The 21,442-nt window shown below is 45.2% G+C and overlaps 2 protein-coding genes and 1 long non-coding RNA gene across 16 annotated transcripts in view; 2 read left to right on the top strand and 1 right to left on the bottom strand.

Moving 5' to 3' along the window:
- Positions 1 to 21,442, top strand: part of LOC130537198 (ribonuclease inhibitor-like) — a 180,748-nt gene that overhangs the window by 143,923 nt on the left and 15,383 nt on the right. For 6 of the 14 annotated variants that reach the window (XM_057053794.1, XM_057053796.1, XM_057053795.1 and 3 more), the window contains 3 exons: positions 11,571 to 11,744; positions 13,574 to 13,747; positions 13,954 to 14,127. The exons of 1 other annotated variant lie outside the window; for it this stretch is intronic. In XM_057053794.1, the coding sequence (XP_056909774.1) occupies positions 11,571 to 11,744; positions 13,574 to 13,747; positions 13,954 to 14,127 (522 nt within the window). Of the gene's footprint in view, positions 1 to 11,570; positions 11,745 to 13,573; positions 13,748 to 13,953; positions 14,128 to 14,658; positions 15,514 to 21,442 lie in introns of those variants that run through there. 7 more of the 14 variants (XM_057053798.1, XM_057053793.1, XM_057053797.1 and 4 more) reach the window with 6 other exon arrangements.
- LOC130537200 (protein NLRC3-like) lies at positions 2,809 to 5,094 on the top strand. Its single transcript, XM_057053806.1, has 3 exons — positions 2,809 to 2,908; positions 3,179 to 3,291; positions 3,392 to 5,094. The coding sequence occupies exons 2-3, from the start codon at positions 3,276 to 3,278 to the stop codon at positions 5,083 to 5,085; spliced, it is 1,710 nt and encodes a 569-aa protein (XP_056909786.1). The 5' UTR covers positions 2,809 to 2,908; positions 3,179 to 3,275; the 3' UTR covers positions 5,086 to 5,094.
- Positions 9,593 to 10,189, bottom strand: LOC130537212 (uncharacterized). Its single transcript, XR_008953576.1, has 2 exons — positions 9,887 to 10,189; positions 9,593 to 9,787 (listed from the first exon to the last, which is right to left on the bottom strand). It is a non-coding gene; the product is annotated as an uncharacterized LOC130537212 (long non-coding RNA).

Raw genomic sequence — 21,442 nt, 5'->3', positions numbered from 1 at the left:
CTCAGTCCAAGAACATCTGACCTGAAATGATCAAAACCCTTCAGCGTAAAAAGATGGTGGAGAGAAAGCTGCTGGGAGGTTCTCAGAAGAGAAGTGGCATTAAAGCCAGCTGGAAGAGTCCAGCCTGCTTCCTGCTCCTCCAAACAGGCGTCTCCACACCAACACTGAGGAACACGGGCTTCTGTTCTTCCTTCTTCTCTTCTGACTATTGTGTGTTTGATGAATGCAGCATCCACTCACTGCCCCCCCCCCCCCCCCCCCCCCCCCCCCCCCCCTCATTTACACTGCTCCTGGTTTCACAATGCTCCTCAGACAGATGCAACCAGAGACACTGATGCCGTCAGACAATAAACCTGAGTGTTTTTGTGTCCGGTTATTAACATGTTCCATGCTTTTCCTTCTGCAACAGTTCATCACACCTGCTCAGGGAAACCTCGGTGTAAAGGAGGTGAAGCCGTGCCTCAGTGACTCTACTTTGCTGTTTTAGAAACTAACAGTTATTAGATGAATATACAGTGTGCACGTACGCGCACATGTGTGTATAACACTTAATACACGCGTGTGCGTGGATGTAGACTTTTTAGTACTTTGGGTTCATAGACTTTTTAGTATTTCGCAGATACGTGTCTGTATATAAACCAGATCCTCCTGTAATAAAGAACTAAAGGCTGACTGTTGTCACGTGACCTGTCTCCGTCTGTGTCCGATGATGGAACCTGCCTGGAACATCTGGTCCACAGAAAAAGCAAAACAGCTCACAGAACTGGCCCAGTTTAGACCCAAAAATGACAATAAATAATGAAAATGTGTGACGCAGTAGAACAATGGACGAACTTTCTATTGGTCATTGACAGTTTCAGTCGTCATCAGAATTCATCAGAAATATTCAAACCAACAAACTGCACACAGAACCGCAAAGTTTAGAGCTTAAAGGGAGCGACAGGTGAAGATTTAAAGCTCAACGCAGCTGAAGAAGTTCCAAAAAGGAGGAATATCATGGGGTGCTTTACCGCCACCCGGTGGACACGCGTGGAACTGCAGACAATAGTTAAACGCGCTCCGACACATTCTGACCTCTGCTGCTCCTCCTGGACTCCAGGGCTGCAGAAATATGCTGCTTTTACAAGTCTTTAAAATCTGTCAAGCATCATAAATCTTATTTATTTAACCAGGTTGAATAATGATGGAGAATAGTGTCCGAAAAGCGTCTTTATTTTAAAGTGAACCAGAACAGTTCGGTCCGCGTTCACAGAGAGGCGGAGAGACCTCGAGAGAGTCCAAAACAAGTCCGCGAGGAAAACTCTCCAAAATAGTCAAGCCACAGAAGTCAGGGTTTGGCGATGAGGCCGAAAACCCTCCGCCGCTGGCAGACGGGAGTTCTGTCCTTAAATCTAACGGGAGATTGAAGAGAGACCGCAGGTGCGTGTGTCTGCGGGGCCACTGTGGCTGATGAGCGGCTCCTCCACGCCCCCTGCAGGTAGACACCAGCAACAACGGTCCCAGAAACTGGGAACCCAACAAACCAGTTCAGACTAAGCAGGAAGACTGAAGACCGACAAGGTGAGTGGAAACGAAGAGCATTATTGAAAAGAATTGACAGTTGTGTTTGGAGATAAAATCAAGATTTGAAAACATTTTTGTTACTATTGAAGAGCTGCATAGAGCTGAAGAATTCTTGGCTTAAGAAAATTCAACAAGACTTCATATTTAGTTTTAGCACAAAACATCATTATACATTATAAATGAAGAGGTCTTATTTAACTTTCTGATAGTCTGGCTTTAGTTATAGTTGAATAGTCTTTCTAAGTGAAGTTTAGTTTATTTTTCTGCTCTTTGCTACTGATCCTAAAAGAACTTTAAACCCTCCCAGAACACTTTAATGGTAGTAATATATACGCCATGAAGCTGCTGATTAGGTTTTAAAAGTGAAAGTATTCTGTTCAGACGAAGCAGGAAGAGCGACATTTTTGTGACAGGTGAAAAGCTCTTAGAGTTATTAGAGTTGTTCAACAGTCCAGGTCACAGCTGGATATTTTGGTATTATTTAAGACAATAAACTTTAAAAATAATTAACTAAATCCACACAGGATCACAGGACACCAACAGGATTTTGGGTTCATGTTGCACGTTTTCTCACAGTGGTTTATTGTTCTATGTTGTGGAACCACTGTGAAAGAAATGCAGGAGTGGGTGTCATTCCTTTCATCTATTTTAAATAGAGCAGTGATCTTTGAGGACTTGGATCATAGAAATAATTGAAGAGGGGAACAAAGGAGGGAAGTTAAAAAGTCCTGACTAGTATGTTTATGTAGCACCAGATAATTTAGTGGCTGAGCTGAAGACAGTCCTTTCACCATGTTGGCCTGTGGAAAACCAGTGTTGTGGGCCCGATGGACCAGCGTCCCCGTCGTTGCCGGACCAGCGTTGGCCACCAGTTGGGTTTTGGGATCAAAGTTTCCTGTATCCGGTTCTCCTCACGGATCCATGACTACAACATGTTGCTGCAAGTGCAGAGACGTTTGCTCTGGAAAGAACTTTAGAGCACATTCAGTGCTGCAGGATGAGGGGCTGGAAAAGGTGCCAGTTCTTTTCTCACTGCAGGGAACAGTTAAAAAAGCAGCTTAAACTCTGAAAACATGAAAATTATACAGAGACATCATTGATTTATTGATTCAGTTGTTATCCAGAATGGATTAGAAATGTTCCTGTTTGATAAAAATGCAGTGAATTGGGATTATTTAACTACAACCTCTACAGATTATTTACCTTCATCACAGTCTCATCACTATTTCTGATGTTTCCTCAGGATGGACGAGGACAGAGCAGAGTCCACAGTGCCCAGCAGGGTGTCCCTGAAGAGTGAATGGTCCATAGGTAGAATAATAGACTTCAGAAGTTCAGAGGAAATGTAAGAAAACTAAAGCGCGATGATGTGTTTGTGTGCCAGCTGTTAGTCACATTAACAGCAGCAGGTTGTGAGTTTATTATTGGAGATGTTTAACACTTAAACCTCAGACAGTCATATAGTTACAGACTTAATGTGAATATTGTTGATTAGAAACAAGAATCAGGTTTAAACTGAAAGATGAATTCAGACATAAATGCTGGAACAATATTGAGTCTTGATCAGGTTCTTTCATCCTATAAATCAAAGGACTAATAGAGATGTGTTTCATAGTGAGAGGGGGGAGCACATCCTATCAAACTGGGACCAGTCAGCTCCACCAGGAGAGTCCTCTTGTTCACAATCTGGAAGCAGATCTGGAGATGCTGAAATGAAGCCCAAACAAAGTAAAACTGTTCAATATGAGATTTAATTTGTGATGTCATGAATTTGGAGTTGTGTTGATGATTTATTATAGATGGAAATCATTGGTTTACTTATGTTCAGGAAGTGATCTGCAGGAGGTGATAGAAGGTCATAAGATGAGTCTGAAGAGAAGATGTGAACATGTGACTGAAGGAACGCATGAAGCAGGAAGTGGAACCCTGCTGAACAAGATCTACACTGAGCTCTACATCACTGAGGGACAAAGTGAGGAGGTGGACACACAACATGAGGTGAGACAGCTTGAGAGAACCTCCAAGAAGAACATCCAGGACACTCCAATCAAGTGCCAGGACATCTTCAAAGTCTTATCTGAGCAACAGAGACACATCAGAGTGGTTCTGACCAACGGTGTCGCCGGCGTTGGAAAAACCTTCTCAGTGCAGAAGTTCAGTCTGGACTGGGCAGAAGGTTTGGAGAACCAAGACATCAGTCTGGTGCTTCTGCTGTCATGGAGGGAGCTGAACTTGATCAGAGATGAGCAGCACAGTCTTCTCTCACTGCTTCATGTTTTCCATCCAACATTACAGAAGATCAGAGCAGAAGATCTGACTGTCTGGAAACTTCTGTTCATCTTTGATGGCCTGGATGAAAGCAGATTTTCACTGGGTTTCAACAAGCATCAGCTCATCTCTGATGTCACACAAGTATCGTCAGTTGAGGTGCTCCTGGTGAACCTCATCCAGGGGAACCTGCTTCCCTCAGCTCTCATCTGGATCACCTCCAGACCTGCAGCAGCCCATCAGATTCCTCCCTCGTGTGTTGACAGGATCACAGAAGTACGAGGCTTCACTGACTCCCAGAAGGAGGAGTACTTCAGGAGGAGGTTCAGTGATGAAGATCTGTCCAAGAGAATCATCTCACACATCAAGGCCTCCAGGAGCCTCCACATCATGTGTCTGATCCCAGTTTTCTGCTGGATCACTGCTATAGTTCTGGAGGACGTGATGACCAGAGACCAGAGAGGAGAGCTGCCCCAAACCCTGACTGACCTCTACTCACACTTCCTGAGGGTTCAGATAAAGAGGAAGAAGCAGAAGTATGGAGGAAAGCAGAGACCAGAGGAACTGACTGACCTCTACTCACACTTCCTGAGGGTTCAGATAAAGAGGAAGAAGCAGAAGTATGGAGGAAAGCAGAGACCAGGGAAACTGACTAAGGCTGATAAAGAACTCCTTCTGAAGTTGGGTCGGCTGGCGTTTGAACATCTGGAGAAAGGAAACATCATGTTCTACTCTGAAGACCTGGAGCGATGTGGACTGGACGTCTCCGAGGTGTCGGTGTACTCAGGAGTTTGTACAGAGATCTTCAAGAGAGAGAGTGTGATCTTCCAGAAATCAGTCTACTGCTTTGTTCATCTGAGCATTCAGGAGTTTCTGGCTGCCGTCTACATGTTCCACCGTTACACCAGGAAAGACACAGCGGTTATAAATAAGTTCCTAAAATATTCGAAACCAAACCGCTTTTCCTGCTTTGTTGGGTTGTTTAATAACGATCCAGTCAAATCTCTTGATGACTTCCTCAGGAGAGCACTAATGAAATCTCTCAAAAGTAAAAATGGCCACCTGGACTTGTTTGTTCGCTTCCTTCATGGTCTCTCTCTGGAGTCCAATCAGAGGATCTTGGGTGGACTGTTGGATCAGAGGAACAGCCACCCAGAAACCATCCAGAAGGTCCTCAACAACCTGAAGGAGGAGAACAGTGATGAAATCTCCCCAGACAGAAGCATCAACATCTTCCACTGTCTGATGAGATGAAGGATCAGTCAGTCCATCAAGAGATCCAAGAGTTCCTGAAGTCAGGGGACACTGGTTGGACACGTGAGTATTGCGTCACTTCCTGTCTCTTCTATCGTTCGTTGGTTGCATTGTGCACGGGGTGCCGTATTCACTTAATATTGAACACTTGGTGTGTTGTATTCACTTAATATTGAACACTTGGTGTGTTGTATTCACTTTACTTAAAATTTTGAACACTTGAGACATTCTAGTCACCTGATATCAACAGTAAGAAACAACCCATATTAAACAAATACAGGGCTTCGCCGATCACTAGCGTTAGCATGGCCTCACCGTCTGTTTCACCCGGTGTCTTTGTCTGTTCAGAGTGTGAAATGTTTAGTTACTCCTCTGCCTCCCTTAGTGAAGGGAATAGGTGCAAGAAGTGTAGTTTATTTATGGCTATGGAGGCGAGACTTAGCGAGCTTGAGACGCGGTTCCGCAGCTTGGAGTTAGCTGGAGTTGCGTCATGTAGCCAGGGTAAGCTAGCTGCTGCGGAGCCGCCTAGCGTAGCTTCAGCTAGCGGTCCCCCGGCAGCAGCCGAGCAGCCGGCTAGCCAGGGCGGCTGGGTGACGGTTCGTAGGAAGCGTAGCCCAAAACAAAGGCCCACGGTGCACCACCAACCGCTTCCCGTGGCTAACCGCTTTTCCCCACTCGGCGACACACCCGCCGAGAAACCGACCCTGGTAATTGGCGACTCTGTTTTGCGCTACGTGAAGCCGACTCCAGCGACCATAGTTAAGTGCATTCCGGGGGCCAGAGCGGGCGACATAGAAGCAAATTTATGGCTGCTGGAGAGACGTAATCGTAAATTTGGTAAAGTTATTATTCACGTCGGAGCCAACGACACCCGGCTTCGTCAGTCGGAGGTCACTAAAATTAACTTGAAGTCGGTGTGTAACTACGCAAAAACGATGTCGGACTCCGTAGCATTCTCTGGTCCCCTCCCCAATCTGGCCAGCGATGAGATGTTTAGCCGCATGTCATCGCTTCGTCGCTGGCTGTCACGGTGGTGCCCCGATAACCAGGTGGCCTTTATAGACAATTGGAGCACCTTCTGGGGAAAACCTGGTCTGATTAGGAGAGACGGTGTCCATCCCACTCGAGATGGCGCTTCTCTCATCTCTAGTAATCTGGCTAATTTTATTAGACCCAAAGTGACCTGACAATCCAGGGTCCAGACCAGGACGCAGAGTTGTGGTCTTACACACCTCTCTGCTGCTTCCTTAGAACCCTCATCCACCAACAATAACATATTTAACACTATAGAGGTAGTCTCTGTTCCACGGTTAAAAGTTCACCAAGCACAGAGCAGGGGAGCGGTCAATCACCAAAATCTTATTAAAATTAATACTGAAGCACAAGTTGGAGAAACTAATATCACGATTAAGTGTGGACTGTTAAATATTAGATCTCTTTTGTGTAAATCCCTGTTAGTGCACGACCTGATAGCGGATCATCACATTGATTTATTTTGTCTTACTGAGACCTGGCTTCAGGAGGAGGAGTATGTTAGCTTAAATGAATCTACTCCTCCTACCCATCTTAATTATCATATTCCACGTGTTACTGGTCGAGGAGGGGGAGTGGCAGCAATCTATCACTCCAAGTTATTAATTAATCCCAGACCAAAACATGGCTACAGTTCATTTGAAAGCCTGACTCTTGGCATCACTCATCTGAACTGGAGGACAGAAAAGCCACTTCTGTTTGTAGTAGTATATCGGCCCCCTGCTGGGCCACATTCAGAGTTCCTGTCTGAGTTCTCTGATTTCTTATCTGACTTGGTCCTTAGAACGGAAAAAGTCATTATCATTGGAGACTTTAACATCCATATGGACGTTATAAACGACAGCTTTAGAAATGGCTTCATTTTATTACTTGAGTCAGTTGGTTTCCTCCAGCAGATAAACCAACCAACTCACAGCTTTAACCACACCCTAGATCTAGTCCTGACTTATGGTGTTGAGGTAGAACATGTGTCAGTGTTCCCTCGGAACCCAGTCCTGTCAGACCACTCTTTGATCACTTTTACATTTATGATTAAGGATTCTTCTATGCTCAGAACAAAGTCTTACTATAGCAGATGTCTTTCAGATAATGCTGTAGCTAAGTTTAAGGAAGTGATCCCTGTGCTGATCCCAGGACCACCATGTGTTTCCCCAGGGATCAGTCATTATAATCTGAGCCCTGCTGAGGTTGACTCTATTGCTGAAGGTGCAGCAACCTCACTGAGAATCACGCTTGATTCTGTTGCCCCCCTGAAAAAGAAAATAGTAAATCAGAGGAGGTGTGCCCCCTGGTATAATTCACATATCAGGACCCTCAAGCAGAGAAAGTGCGAAGACTGGAAAGGGAAGTGCATTCTTGTAAGATAGACAGCTACCATGTAGCCTGGAAAGACTGTCTATTAGTTTACAAAAAGGCCCTTCGTAAGGCTAGAACAGCTTATTTTTCTTCTTTGATTGAGGAAAATAAGAACAACCCCAGGTTTCTTTTCAGCACTGTGGCCAAATAACCAAGAGTCACAGTGTTTTAGATCCACGTATCCCTTCTTCCCTTAGTGGTGAAGACTTCATGAGCTTCTTCACTGATAAAGTTCTAGCTATCAGAGAGAAAGCTAACCAGGCCATCCCTACAACTGGACCATCACCAGATGTGCCGACTGTGGGAACATGCAGGGTCTCCAACGAGCCCTTAAGCTCCTTCAGCCCTATATATTTTTCTTAGGCGTCATCGCTAATTCAGAAATCCAAGACCACTACGTGTCTTTTAGATCCCATCCCAACACACCTGTTGAAGGATGTTCTACCACTGATAGGCAGTTCTATCCTGGACCAGATCAATGGTTCTTTAGTGTCAGGTTATGTACCCCGGTCCTACAAGGTGGCAGTGATTAAGCCGTTGCTTAAAAAACCATCACTGGATCCTGATGTCTTGGGAAATTATAGGCCAATATCCAACCTTCCTTTTATCTCTAAAGTTCTAGAGAAGGTGGTGGTGACTCAGTTACTGGAGCACCTGCAGAGGAACAGCCTGTTTGAGATGTTTCAGTCAGGCTTTAGAGCTCACCACAGCACAGAAACAGCACTTCTTAAAGTCACTAATGATCTTCTCATAGCTTCCGATCATGGACTGGTCTCTATGCTGGTTCTGCTGGACCTCAGTGCTGCTTTTGATACAGTTGATCACAGCATCCTGTTACAGAGACTGGAACATGTGATTGGGATTAAAGGGACAGCACTAGACTGGTTTAGATCATACTTATCTGATAGATACCAGTTTGCCCATGTCCACGGCGTTCCCTCCTCATACAGTAGGGTTAGCCATGGAGTTCCTCAAGGTTCCGTACTCGGACCAATCCTCTTCACATTGTATATGCTTCCCTTAGGGAACATTATTCGGCAGCATGGGATAAATTTTCATTGTTATGCTGATGACACTCAGCTCTATTTATCCATGAAACCCGAGGAGACAGAGAAGTTAGTGAAGCTCCAGACCTGTCTTAAAGACATAAAGTCCTGGATGTCTTCAAATTTCCTCCTCCTTAACCCAGGAAAAACTGAGGTCATGGTGTTTGGTCCTGAACCTCTCAGGGATAGATTTGATCACATGATCACTCTAGATGGTATCTCATTAACATCTAGTCTCTCTGTGAGGAATCTAGGAGTAACTTTTGATCAAAATCTCTCCTTCAACTCACACATTAAATTAGTCTCTAGAAGTGCCTTTTTTCACTTGAGGAACATCTCAAAGATCAGGAAGCTACTGATGCAGCCTGATGCTGAAAAGTTAGTCCATGCATTTGTTACTTCCAGGCTGGACTACTGTAACTCCTTATTATCAGGGTGTCCAAACAACTCTTTAAGAAGCCTCCAGTTGATCCAAAATGCTGCAGCCAGAGTTCTGACAGGTATTGACAAAAGAGATCACATAAGTCCTGTAATGGTGTCGCTTCATTGGCTGCCCGTTAAATTTAGAATAACTTTTAAAACCCTTCTTCTGACCTACAAGGTCCTCAGAGGCCTAGCTCCATCCTACCTGGAGGAGCTAGTGATACCTTATCAGCCCAATAGACCGCTCCGCTCTCAGAATGCTGGTCTACTTGTGGTTCCCAGAGTCTCTAGGAGTAGAATGGGGGGCCGAGCATTTAGCTACCAGGCCCCCCTGCTTTGGAACCAGCTCCCTGTCCAGGTACGGGAGGCTGACTCCATCGCTACTTTTAAGATCAGACTCAAAACCTACCTCTTCGAAAAAGCTTACTGTTACTAATTCAGTAGTTCCAGTTACTATCATAGACAGACAAATTATCATACTTAGGGGGTCGTCTAATCGTTAGGTCATATCTTAGCTATGCTGTTATAGGCCAAGGCTGCCGGGGTCCGGAAACATGATCACCTGACAGGCCTCTGTCACTCCACTGGGTCATGGTTTCCTCTCCTTTCCTCTCCTTTCCTCTCCTCATCAAGCAGACTAGTTATGCTGATTCTTGTGTAGTTTTTCTGCTTCTCCCCCCCCCCCCCCCTATCTATTTGCAGGTATCACTGCCATCGGAGCTGCATAATGACCGCCGGCCCCGTTGAAGTGATTGTGCATATTTTTTGTGTGTGTTTCTGTGCTCTGTGCCTCTCTTCTCCCTCTCCTCTCCTCTCCTCTCCTCTCCTCTCCTCTCCTCTCTCCTCTCCTCTCCTCTCCTCTCCTCTCCTCTCCTTCTCCTCTCCTCTCCTCTCTCCTCTCCTCTCTCTCCTCTCCTCTCTCCTCTCCTCTACCTCCCCTTCACTCTACCTCTCCTCTCCTCTACCTCCCCTTCACTCTACCTCTCCTCTCCTCTACCCCTCTCCTCTCCTACCTATCCTATCCTCTACCTGTCCTCCCTCCTCTCCTCTCTCTTTACCCAGCCGGCCATCAGCAGGAGGGTCCCCCTACATGAGCCTGGTCCTGCTCAAGGTTTCTTCCTGTTAAAGGGGAGTTTTTCCTTGCCACTGTTGCTTGTCTGGGGTCAGGCCCTGGATTCTGGAAAGCGCCTTGAAACAATTTTGATTGTATAAGACGCTATATAAATAAAGATTGATTTGATTTGATTTGATTTGATATCAGAGAGGGAACTGTCAGAGATCCACTGTTCAGCTCTGGCCTACCTGCTGCAGATGTCAGAGGAGGTTCTGGATGAGCTGGACCTGTGGCAGTACAACACCTCAGATGAGGGACGACGTCGCCTGATTCCAGCTGTGAGGAACTGCAGGAAGTTCGAGTAAGTAAAGATTTTTGGGGCCGGACATCGGCGTTTAAATCAAGCGAGTGGATCATGTCAGGTAGCAATACCCCCTCCAGTGGTCATTCCTTCAATTCTTTATCTCCATTGCAGCGTCCATAAATTAAAACAACAACAATTCATCCAGAAATGTTCAACACTGGCTGGATATAAGTTCAAAGGTCAATCCAGACAAACCAACATAAGGCAGGAATAATAGGAGCCACAAGTTAACTGACTATCATGAAATTACTGTCATGTCATTAAATCACTTTTGTTTGTTTGTATACATCGTATTCTAACGACAGAAAAACACATTTTAACTCATGACACGTGACTATTTTGCTTCATTTGTTCAACGTAAAAACAGCCGGCCTCGTTGGTTTAAATGGGTGTTTTAGGTCTTTGTGGCGGTTCCGTTTGGAGCCTTTATGTGACCCACAAAGTTGTTTGAGCCTTTCCACACCCGTTAGGTGGCAACTTCATCACTAGCAACAAAAGGTGCAGTGAAAATGATTTGAAGGGAAACAGGCAGATAGAACAGAAGCTGAGGGCAATCGATGCAACCAGAGACTCTGATGTCATCGATCGGATCGCTGAATTAAGACTTGACGCACCATCGTACAAATTGGATGAAATGCAAAATATCCAAAGAGCCGATAGACAGATAAAAAGATGCACGTTTCTTTAAACCATTTGCTATAATCATTTTAAATATTCAGTAATTATGAGCTGTTCTAAAATAAGACAAATGTTGAGAATAATTCAGTTGCATTTCAGATCTGATGGTCGTTCAAACTGTTGCTCTACAGTGTTGAATTTAGCTTTTCCAGGAAATGAGCTACATTTGTGTTGAGGTAGATTCTCAGATAAGTTGATGAGAAATCCCAAAGTTTGACTCACTATTTTTGTTTCATACACAACAGACTGCCTGGTGATGTTCTTTCAAAGAGTCATTGGGAAGTTGTGACCTCAGCAATGACGTCAAACCCTTCTCATCTACGGGAGCTGAGCTTAATCGAGAACCAAAGCCTGACAGATGCCGAAGTAAAGTTACTGTCTTCTGCAATGATGCATCCAAACTGCAGACTGGAGACGCTCAGGTCAGGAGGCCTCTGTTGGTCTTTTCTAAATTTCTTTACATTTTCTGCTTTTCTCTTCATTTTCAGATTTAGAAATGTGTTTTTATTTGCCCCATTTATTCCTTTTCCAGGCTGTGTGACTGCAGTTTATCAGAGATCAGCTGTGACTCTCTGGCCTCGGTGCTGAGGTCCAATCCCTCCCATCTGAGGGTTCTGGACCTGAGTGAGAACCAGCTGAAGGATCCAGGAGTGAAGCTGCTCTGTGGTGTTCTCCAGGATCCTCTCTGTAAGCTGGAGACTCTCAGGTCAGTCAGAGATGATCCAGTACTTTCCCAGGTGTAACTAGTTAGACAATAACTGTTTCCATGTTTGATCTTTGTTATGAACGTAGTGTTACAGTTCTCAGAAAAAAGACCACACAGGACAGATTTGCAGTATTAAATTGGTTGTGGAAATCTGTCCCATGTGAGGATGGTCATCAATGACTAGAAAGGAAGTATCAGTTGTAGATTTGTCTTGTTTTATTTTAGGCTGGCCACAAAACCGCCCAAACATTCAGACCAATCAAAAATGGTTCTTCCTGTCTTTTAAAGATCAGAAGGAAAACTAGCAAACCCAAAAAGAAAGCTGCTGCAGTGTGCCATGCCCCTTCTCTACTGAGAAAAGCCATCCCCAAAAAGAGAAAAGCCCAAGTGTGAAGTGAGCACCCTGTTAAACCTTGGTACCGAAAGCCTGCAGTCATTCTCATCTTAGGTGGCTTCATTCCAGCCAGAAGCCCAAACCTGCCTCCCTCTTAAAGGGGCAGCAGGTCAGTCCAACCACAGAAACCTTCATGAAGATCTGAAGCTTTCAGCATCCACAATTGTTGCACCTCACTTCCATTGGAGTCCAAATCAGAAGTCAACAAGTTGATTCTGCACCGATTCTACACAATGCAGCCATTTTAAAAATGTTTCCATGCATAAGTTTTCACACATTTTTAGATAAATCTGTTTGTTCATCGCCTCCTTCTGTTGTAATGGTCATTAAAGAAAATGACCTTATTGGAGTTTTTCTCCTCACAAATATGACTTTCTATGAACGATGCAATAAATGCAGCTTGCAATCTAAGACAATATGGAAGTATGTGTATATAATAGTAGTGGAAGTAGCTCATAAAATAATACATTTGCTCTTCTCATCGAATCTTTCTATGTTATTAAAGAAAAACCTGCTCTTAGTCAACAACATCTAAGACATCAACCAAAAATCCTAATTTTATACAATATAATATAAAACAGTAGAGAAGACTCTTTCTGCAGAGACCCTGGTGGCAGGAATGCAGAAGTATCACCTGCTCAACTTGGAAGGTGGAGCAGAAACCACCAGCTGAGAAGGTCCTCAGCGAGAGGAAGTGGTGGAGAACCATGAAACTTGCTAAGCTCCACCTCAGCTCCAGAGACGGGCTGAGCTGGAGCTGTGGCACCAGGTATCGCCCAGAAGAGCCTCCAACAAACAAGCTCTTCTCTTGGGAGGAGAGGGCTTTGAATCTCAGCTCAGTGTGCTTGTCTCTAGTAGGTGGCAGCTGCACCTTTTCCTGAGGTCCTTGTTGATGCCCTGAGGGGAATTGATGCTCCTGCAATGTTTTCTGGCAGCATTGAGCTTGCAGTGGGGCAATCAAACACACTGTGGGGGGGCTCTCTTTCCTTCTCTCATCTGGAGAACAAGTGACACCAGCTGCCAATCATTGTTGGAGAAATGTGCAGTCAGGGGAACGATGCGTCCAGACTATAGCCACCCTTCCAGCATCCAGCAGTGTCTAAAACCTTTGATTTGGTTTCACCAGAGAGTGTAGGGATTGCAGGGTCGCTGCAGCATCGCCCACAAGCTATCAGGAGTGGGTCGCTTTGTCCCAACTCCTGACAAGAGTTGAGTGCTATTGAGAAATGTGGTCTCACAAACTTGGAAGGTATTTTGACCTACACACACTTTACATACGGTGTAGATCTTGTCCAACCGCCCTGAAAGAACCCAAAATAGGAACATACGGCAGATAAGCCGGTGCAGGACCAGAGGTTTGTTGCTTGTAAGCTGTGTTTTGCTCTGGTACATGTTGATTTTTATTTGTCTTCTCTCAAAATAATTGTTATTTTAGACTAATTGACTGCAGTTTATCAGAGACCAGCTGTGATTCTGTGGTCTCAGCTCTGAAGTCCAACCTCTCTCATCTGAGGGTTCTGGACCTGAGCCACAACACGTTGCAGGATTCAGGAGTGAAGCGGCTCTGTTCTGGACTGGAGAGTCCAAACTGTAAACTGGAGAGGCTCAGGTCAGTCTTCATTTTTCTACCTATATACCAGCTGCTAAGATGGTGAAGTGAGGCTGTTCTCAACACTGCTGTGATGCACCACATTAAAAAAATTCCTTGGAATATCGTGAATTCAGGTCTGACCCAACTAAGAACTAACGTAGGTTTAGTACTGACGCAGATAACATGCAGACCTGCACCGTATAACCTCATCCTGCATTTTTCAGATTAGAGCGCTGCAGTTTATCAGAGATCAGCTGTGGCTCTCTGGCCTCGGCGCTGAGGTCCAATCCCTCCCATCTCAGAGAACTGGACCTGAGTTGGAACCAGCTGCAGGATTCAGGAGTGAAGCTGCTCTGTGGTTTTCTCCACTTTCCAATCTGCCGACTGGAAACTCTGAGGTAAACACCATTCTCAAAAATGTCCATTATTCCATCCGAGGGTCCTCACACTTTCTGAGTGTGTGTGTTGTGCCCAGTTCCTTCAGGAGGGAGGGCCACACGGGGACCACTTATTCATGATAAATTGATTTAAGGACAATGAAAAAGCCCACAGATGGTAACCAAAATTAGACAAAACTAGGTGAGGGTGCCTGGTAGACACCAGCCAACGAGGAGGGAGATGGTGAGGGAGACAGGAAGTCATCTAAGACAGGTTGTGCCTTTAAAGATGAGCCACAGGTGAGATGGATCTCCATGATGAGATGGGAGGGAAAGAGGTGGGAGAACCTGGGAAGAGTGAGGGCCAGAACAATATATATTCTCCTCTGGAACAGTGCAAACCTGAGAGGGTGGAATTGTGGTAATTACATATTACTATCATTTTTTAACCTGTAACTAAATTAAATATTTACAGATCATGCCTTTGATTAACCTTTCAGATGAATACTGGTTTCACTTATAACCTTATAAAAGTTTCCCTTCTTTATTTAGATTAAGTGACTGCAGTTTATCAGAGATCAGCTGTGGCTCTCTGGCCTCGGCGCTGAGGTCCAATCCCTCCCATCTCAGAGAACTGGACCTGAGTCAGAACCAGCTGCAGGATTCAGGAGTGAAGCTGCTGTCTGATCTCGTAGAGAATCCACACTATGGGCTGGAGACATTGAGTCATGGCTGGTAGAAGCCAGTCAACTCCCGCTCATCTGCTGCATCACTCACTGACCACTGGTGAAGAACATCTGTGGAAACATCTGCCGTCTACTCCCTCCATAGATGAAGAATTTAGTTTTTAAAAGCGCTGGTGGACTTTCAGGAGATCAGTCGATGGTCGACAAAGCAGAAGCAGCTTCGCCTTGAAGTTAAATTGGTTCCTGGTATCACACAATGCTTCTTTATAAAGTTCTAAATGGCTCCTCGGCCACTCTTAGAAGCATGGAAACATTCTCTGAATTGTCTCTTCAAATGTCTGTATTATACGTTACTATTTTACATCATGCCTTCAGAATCTTTAGGGTTTAGTATTTACTGTCTCTGTGACATGGAGCATTGGAATATTTCAGCTGCAGCCAGCAAAAACCCATCAGAATGACGGCTATCGGTGGGAACCACAGGTCATTTGACTTTAGTCAGTCTGTTCAATGTTATAGGATTTATTGCAATCTAATAAAAACTATAAATAAATGTGGGAAATAGGAAATAAAAAGAAGCAAAATTGACCAAATAAAACTCCCATGAATACTGTAAATTTAAAGATGTCAAGAATGGAATATCAGCTTAAATGGAATCAAACATAAAGTGAAAAGGCCTCCTTTAAGTTTACTGCAAAAATAAACACTAAATCAAGAGCAACACGCGCCAAAAACGTCTCATTCTCTCTTCTGTCTCCACTCATTCTTTTATATTCTCTTAAGATAATGGGGACGGGGTCGTGTGATAACAAAACAAGCTAATTGGGGACTATATTTTTGTTGCAAGAACTTTGGCTCTTCAGAAGTTTCTATGTTGGCTTCCACAGATTGTGCATCCACTAGAAACTCAGTGTTTTTGAGGAACTACCAGGAGTGGCTGGAGTGGAGCCCAATGACGCTATAGCTACATATAGGTACATATAGATCACCGTTATCCTCAACCCAAAAGACCACCAGTTGGCGCAGCAATACTAAAGATAGGAGGTTGTGGTCGTTGTGCAGACGCGGAGTGATATCACGCACAAACGTGCCCTATGTTCTATATACCGTATGTTCGTGACCAAAGGGCGCACCGTATTAAAAGGTGCAGCCTCAGTTACAGGTGCTATTTCTGTATTTAACACATACATCAGGCGCTCCGGATTATAGGGCACGGGCATGGTAAAACATACCGCTACCATAGCTTAAAACATGCATGCTAGCGCGTATTTAGCAATTTAGCGAAAGCCGGCAGGTCGAACAACCGACAACAATGTTTCCAAAATTAAAATTTACGTATTTTTCGTATTTTGTTATTAAACCCCGGAGGGCTGAAACAGGACCGCTGTTAAAAATGTATCAGTCCGCGCTTCCAGTTCTGGTGCAACGTCCAGTTCTAAATGTATGAATCCACGTATTGACGTTTCAACGTCCCATCAGTAAACGGAGAGATTTGGATATAGTCCCCCTGAGGTGGTGTTTTTAGAGCAGTTCTTAACAACTTTCTCTTTGCCTGATAAGAGGTCCAAACATTATTTCACTTCCCTATAAAATACTCTAAGATTTGCCATTCAAGATCAGATACCACCAGGTATAATTCATCCTCTAATTTTCACAATTTCTTATTCTTTCAGGCTGTTTTTAAACCTTTGGCAACATAAAATAAAGTACTCAACTGGTATTATGTCAGGCTGGTTTACATCCCATTAAAGAAGCCAGCAGAAATAAAGCACAACAGTTACACAGACTACGCACAATAATGTAGAGGATATAAAAAACAGTGTTGAGATGGGTTTGTGTCACTTTAGTAAAATCAAAGCATTTTTCTTTATGTGCCAGCAATGAACACAATCTAAGAAGTCTCTGACACTAAACATATGGAGCTCCTATAGAACAAACTAAAGATTTGTTGTTATGAAGATAAAGAAATGCAACATTTTCCCCAGAGAAACGGTGGCGATGGAAAAAGCCCTGGCTGTGTGTGTGCATCACAGCAGGCGTGGGTTCTCCTCTCTGGAGTCATGCGGGGCTCCTTTGAAGGGCAGATGAGGAGGTTGGTTACAGATTCCCCTCAGAAAGATGATTACGGTGCCAAAGGTCATCACCGGGGTAACCAGGAAGAGGCAGAGTCGGTCTACTGTACCAGCGATGCCGCTCCAGTTATCCTTCTCCTGTCAGGACCAGACATTTACGCCACTTTTGATCTTTTTAAATCAGACTTTGGGTTGAGGACTCTGTTTGAACCATCTGACCTCATTGTAGTCATTCTTGTTGCGCATGTGTTTAATGATGTAGTGGCTCCATCCACAGCCGGCTTGATCTCTGCGTACAGCTGATGGCTCCTCCCTCTTCTTGTGGTTTCACAGCTCCACACAGACACCAAAGCTCAGAACTCAAATGAAGCTACTGATGCTTCTATATCTCATGTGTTTAAATGTTTCTGGAAACGTCCTGGCAGCGTGTGTGACTCGGGTCACCAGTCCATGTCTCCCAGACTGTTTCTCAAACATCAGCTCACTGCGGGACTTCACACTGTCGTACTCCTCAGCCGAGGCCATGTAGCCCACTGAGCTGGATCGCCGCGGTAACGCTCCATCCCAGTACGGCTCTGCCTCAGCAGGGCGGGACATGCGCAAGATGTGGGGTAATCGCTGGAGGAAGAGCTGGCAGAAAAAGAAAACAGGATTTGGAACACTGATACTGATGTGTGTATGTGTCTGTGTGTTATAGTAGAAAAACCACATGTTCATTGTCATGACCACTTGGCTCCGAATGACCACAACATAAACGGGGAGACCAAGCACTTTTAACAAAAAGGGATTTATTGAAAAGTAAAGTGAACAGTCAATAGTAACGGTGAAAGCAGTAGGGTGCAACAGGGTATAATCAGAATCCAACGAGGGTAATCCAACGAGGCTTTAACAACGGGACTGGCACTCTCCAGTGGACGCGTTCGGCAAGGGCACATTTAAGGGCGACAAACAAAGACATAGGCGGACAGACAGACACAGAACAACCGAGGCTCGCTCGGACGGAGTTCGGGAGAGAGCGTCCGCCTTAACATTCTCCAGCCCACGAATGTGTTTAATCACTAAATTGTAAGGCTGTAAGAATAAAGACCACCGCATCAACCTTTGATTGGAGTTTTGCAATGAGTTTAGGAACGTCAGGGGATTATGGTCCGAGTAGACCACTACTTGGGAACCCCCGCCCACATAAACATCAAAGTGCATCAACGCCCAAACCAATGCTAATGCTTCTTTTTCAATAACCGAATAGTTCAGCTGATGGTTCTTGAACATTCGGGAAAGATAGCATACTGGACGATCGATTCCATTTCCATCTGCCTGTAAAAGCACCGCACCGGCCCCGACGTGACTCGCGTCCACCTGCAGCTGAAATGGGTCATTCAATCGCGGCGCAGCCAAAACCGGTGCTGAACTCAACAGGAATTTTGCATTCTCAAATGCACGCTGACATTCCGGAGACCAGACAAACACGGATTTAGCTTTTAACAAATCTGTTAATGGTGAAACCACCGTCGAGAAATTTACGCAAAAACCCCGGTAATACCCAACCATTCCCAAAAACCTCATTAACTCCTTTTTGGTGGTAGGAGGAGGAAAGGAATGGATAGCCTCAACCTTGGCACTGACAGGCCGAACTGCCCCCTGCCCCACGATTTTGCCTAGGTAGGTTACCGTAGCTTTTGCGAATTCGCACTTAGCCAAGTTGAGAGTGAGGTTCGCGATGCCAATCTCTCAAAGAGCGCGCGCGTGCGCGCAATGTGATCGTCCCACGTCTCACTATGGACAATTACATCATCCAAATAAACAGCGCATCCCTCCAACCCAGCGACCACTCGGTTCATGAGCCGTTGGAATGTGCTAGGGGCATTCCGAAGACCGAACCCCATAACCCGATATGAATAGAGCCAGATGGTGTAACGAATGCGGAGATTTCTTGTGCGCGCGGAGTAAGCCTTATCTGATAATAACCCTTTAAAAGATCGAATTTACTCACGAATTGTGCAGCACCAACCCGATCAACACAGTCACATCGATCCTAGGCAAAGGGAATGAGTCTGGCTTAGTCACCGTGTTTACCTTCCGGTAATCGGTGCAAACCCGATAGGTGTTATCAGCCTTCCGTACGAGCAAACACGGTGACGCCCAGCTAGAAAATGAAGGCTGAGCCAGTAACCGGCGGAGGGCATCCGCAAAAGCAGCCGACGTAAAATTTGACCCCCTGTCACTCTGGACGACCGGGGAATACCAAATACGGCCATAAATTGTGTCAATGCCTTTAGAACGTTTTTGGTGGTAATTGTTCTTAATGGATAGGCCGCAGGATAGCGAGTTGCTTGACACATGATAGTCAAAAGGTAAGCGCTACCCGACTTTGACGGCGGCAACGGCCCCACACAATCAATAATTAAATGCCGAAATGGTTTGACCACCGACGGAATAGGCTGTAATGGTGCAGGCTCTATTTTTTCATTTTGCTTTCCAGCCATTTGACACACATGGCAACACTTCACAAATTTAGCCACGTCTCGTTTTATCCGAGGCCAATAAAAATGTTCAAGTATTCGCCGATATGTTTTATTGACTCCAAAATGCCCAGACGCCTCTCCGTGCGCAGTGTCCAACACTACGTCCCGATACCCTATAGGGATCACCACTTGGGTCACCGGACCTGCCACATCCGACTTCCCTGGGGGCGAATACTTGCGTAGCAGGAGACCTTGATCGATAGCGTACTCTGCACTAGAGCCTGAGGACACTCGCTCAAACAGAAAGGACAAAGATTTGTCTTCTTTTTGCGCCAGGCTCACTTTCTCACGCGACAGTGATGGAGGAAGAACTGGAACATATTTCCCGTTAGAGGAGCTCGATCGTGTCGACAGATTTTTAGACATAGCCCTCGTCATTGCGCACGCTGTAAAGACCTCAGGAAACGCTGCAGAACAATCGTTCTGCTGTGTGTTTGGTACTGGGTTAGTTTTAACCATAGGAGGCACAGGCTCGGGCCACACTCGACCGCCTGCTAGATTGTTGCCCAAAAGGACATCCACGCCATCAATTGGCAATGTAGGACGGACACCTACATTTACAACTCCATCAACCAACCCCGAGCTTAAGTGAATTTTATGTATTGGGACTGAAAATGAATTTAGACCAATTCCACGAATTAGCACACTCGTTCCCGTGTCTGACACATCATCAAAAGGCAAAACCTTTTCACTAATGAAACTAACGCAAGCTCCAGTGTCCCTCAAAATACGGACACGGACTTTCTTCGTATCGCCCACAATTGACACGAACCCCTCCGTAATAAATGGACTGTAGTCGATATGTTGTGTTGTAGTTGCGACATCTTTGCCATTTATGTTTAGGATCGGGCGCACCGACTCACGCTCAGTTTGGGGGGCATCAATTTTAGCTGGAGCCGCACATCCCACTGGTTTAGTGCTCCCAGAACGAATTTTATTTCGAGCTGCGAGTAAAGGACATTCCTTTTTCCAATGGCCTGGCTCATAACAATAGCGACACTTGTCACCCGAATCGTCCTGATAGCGGGCTGCATTACCATGCCTGCTCGAAGGCCCTCTTTGCGCGTCATTGCCCGAAAAGAAACGGCGACCGAAACGGCTATACTCTGGTTGAGAACGATCTGGACGGCTATACTCCAATTGTGACCGATCACGGGAGGGTTTGTGAGTTAACACAAATTCGTCCGCAAGGACGGCGGCTTGAGCAGCGGATGTTACTTTATTCTCCTGCACATAGGTTGCAATCCTCTCAGGCAATATGTTCCTAAACTGCTCCAGGATTAATAAATCAGTCAATGTCTCGTAAGTATTTGCGCCCACAGACACACACCACCGATTGAAAAGGCTCACAAGTTCTCTGGCCACGTCCGTATAAGTTTGTTTGTCCGTTTTTCGCCAATTCCTAAATTTCTGTCGATAGTCTTCAGGAATTCTTTCATATGCTTTTAATACAGCATTTTTCACCGTTTCATACTCCCTTCTCTCTGCAGGTGACAACGCAATGAACGCCTCCTGGCCCTTGCCCGTTAAGACAGTTTGGAGCAGTATTGCCTGATCCGAAACGCCCCAGCCACGTTCCGTCGCGACATGCTCAAATAAAGAGAAAAAAAATCTCTGGATCGCGCTCATTAAAGTTAGGCAGTAACTTAACCATATATTCACATTGCCCTGCTCACTGCGATGATTACGCATCCGTTCCATTTCCAACAAGCGCTCCTCTTCTTTAGTTCTCAACTCTAGTCTCTTTTGTTCCAAATTGAGCATAGCCAGCTCCTTTTGCGTTTCATGTTGTAACTGTAATAATTCTTTGCGCTGCTCGAACGTCAAATGATGGTCTCCCATTTCACTGACAACTGACGCACCTGCAGGGGTAGCTTTTTCTATGTGTGTCCCGTCCGACAACACCTGGAGCTCCATTAACGAAGTTAACAAGCTATCAAATACTTCCCGTTTCTTTCTCCCCTTTAACTCGGTTACTTCCAAGTGGTAGTAGTCAGCTACCTCAATAACTGGGCCTTACTGAAGGTCCCCAGTGCGGCTATAGTCGGAGCTGAAA

Source organism: Takifugu flavidus, chromosome 14 (genome assembly GCF_003711565.1).
Source record: "Takifugu flavidus isolate HTHZ2018 chromosome 14, ASM371156v2, whole genome shotgun sequence".
Classification (NCBI taxonomy): Eukaryota; Metazoa; Chordata; class Actinopteri; order Tetraodontiformes; family Tetraodontidae; genus Takifugu; species Takifugu flavidus.
Note: the sequence above shows the minus strand (reverse complement) of the source record. Positions and strands in the feature narration are given on the sequence as shown.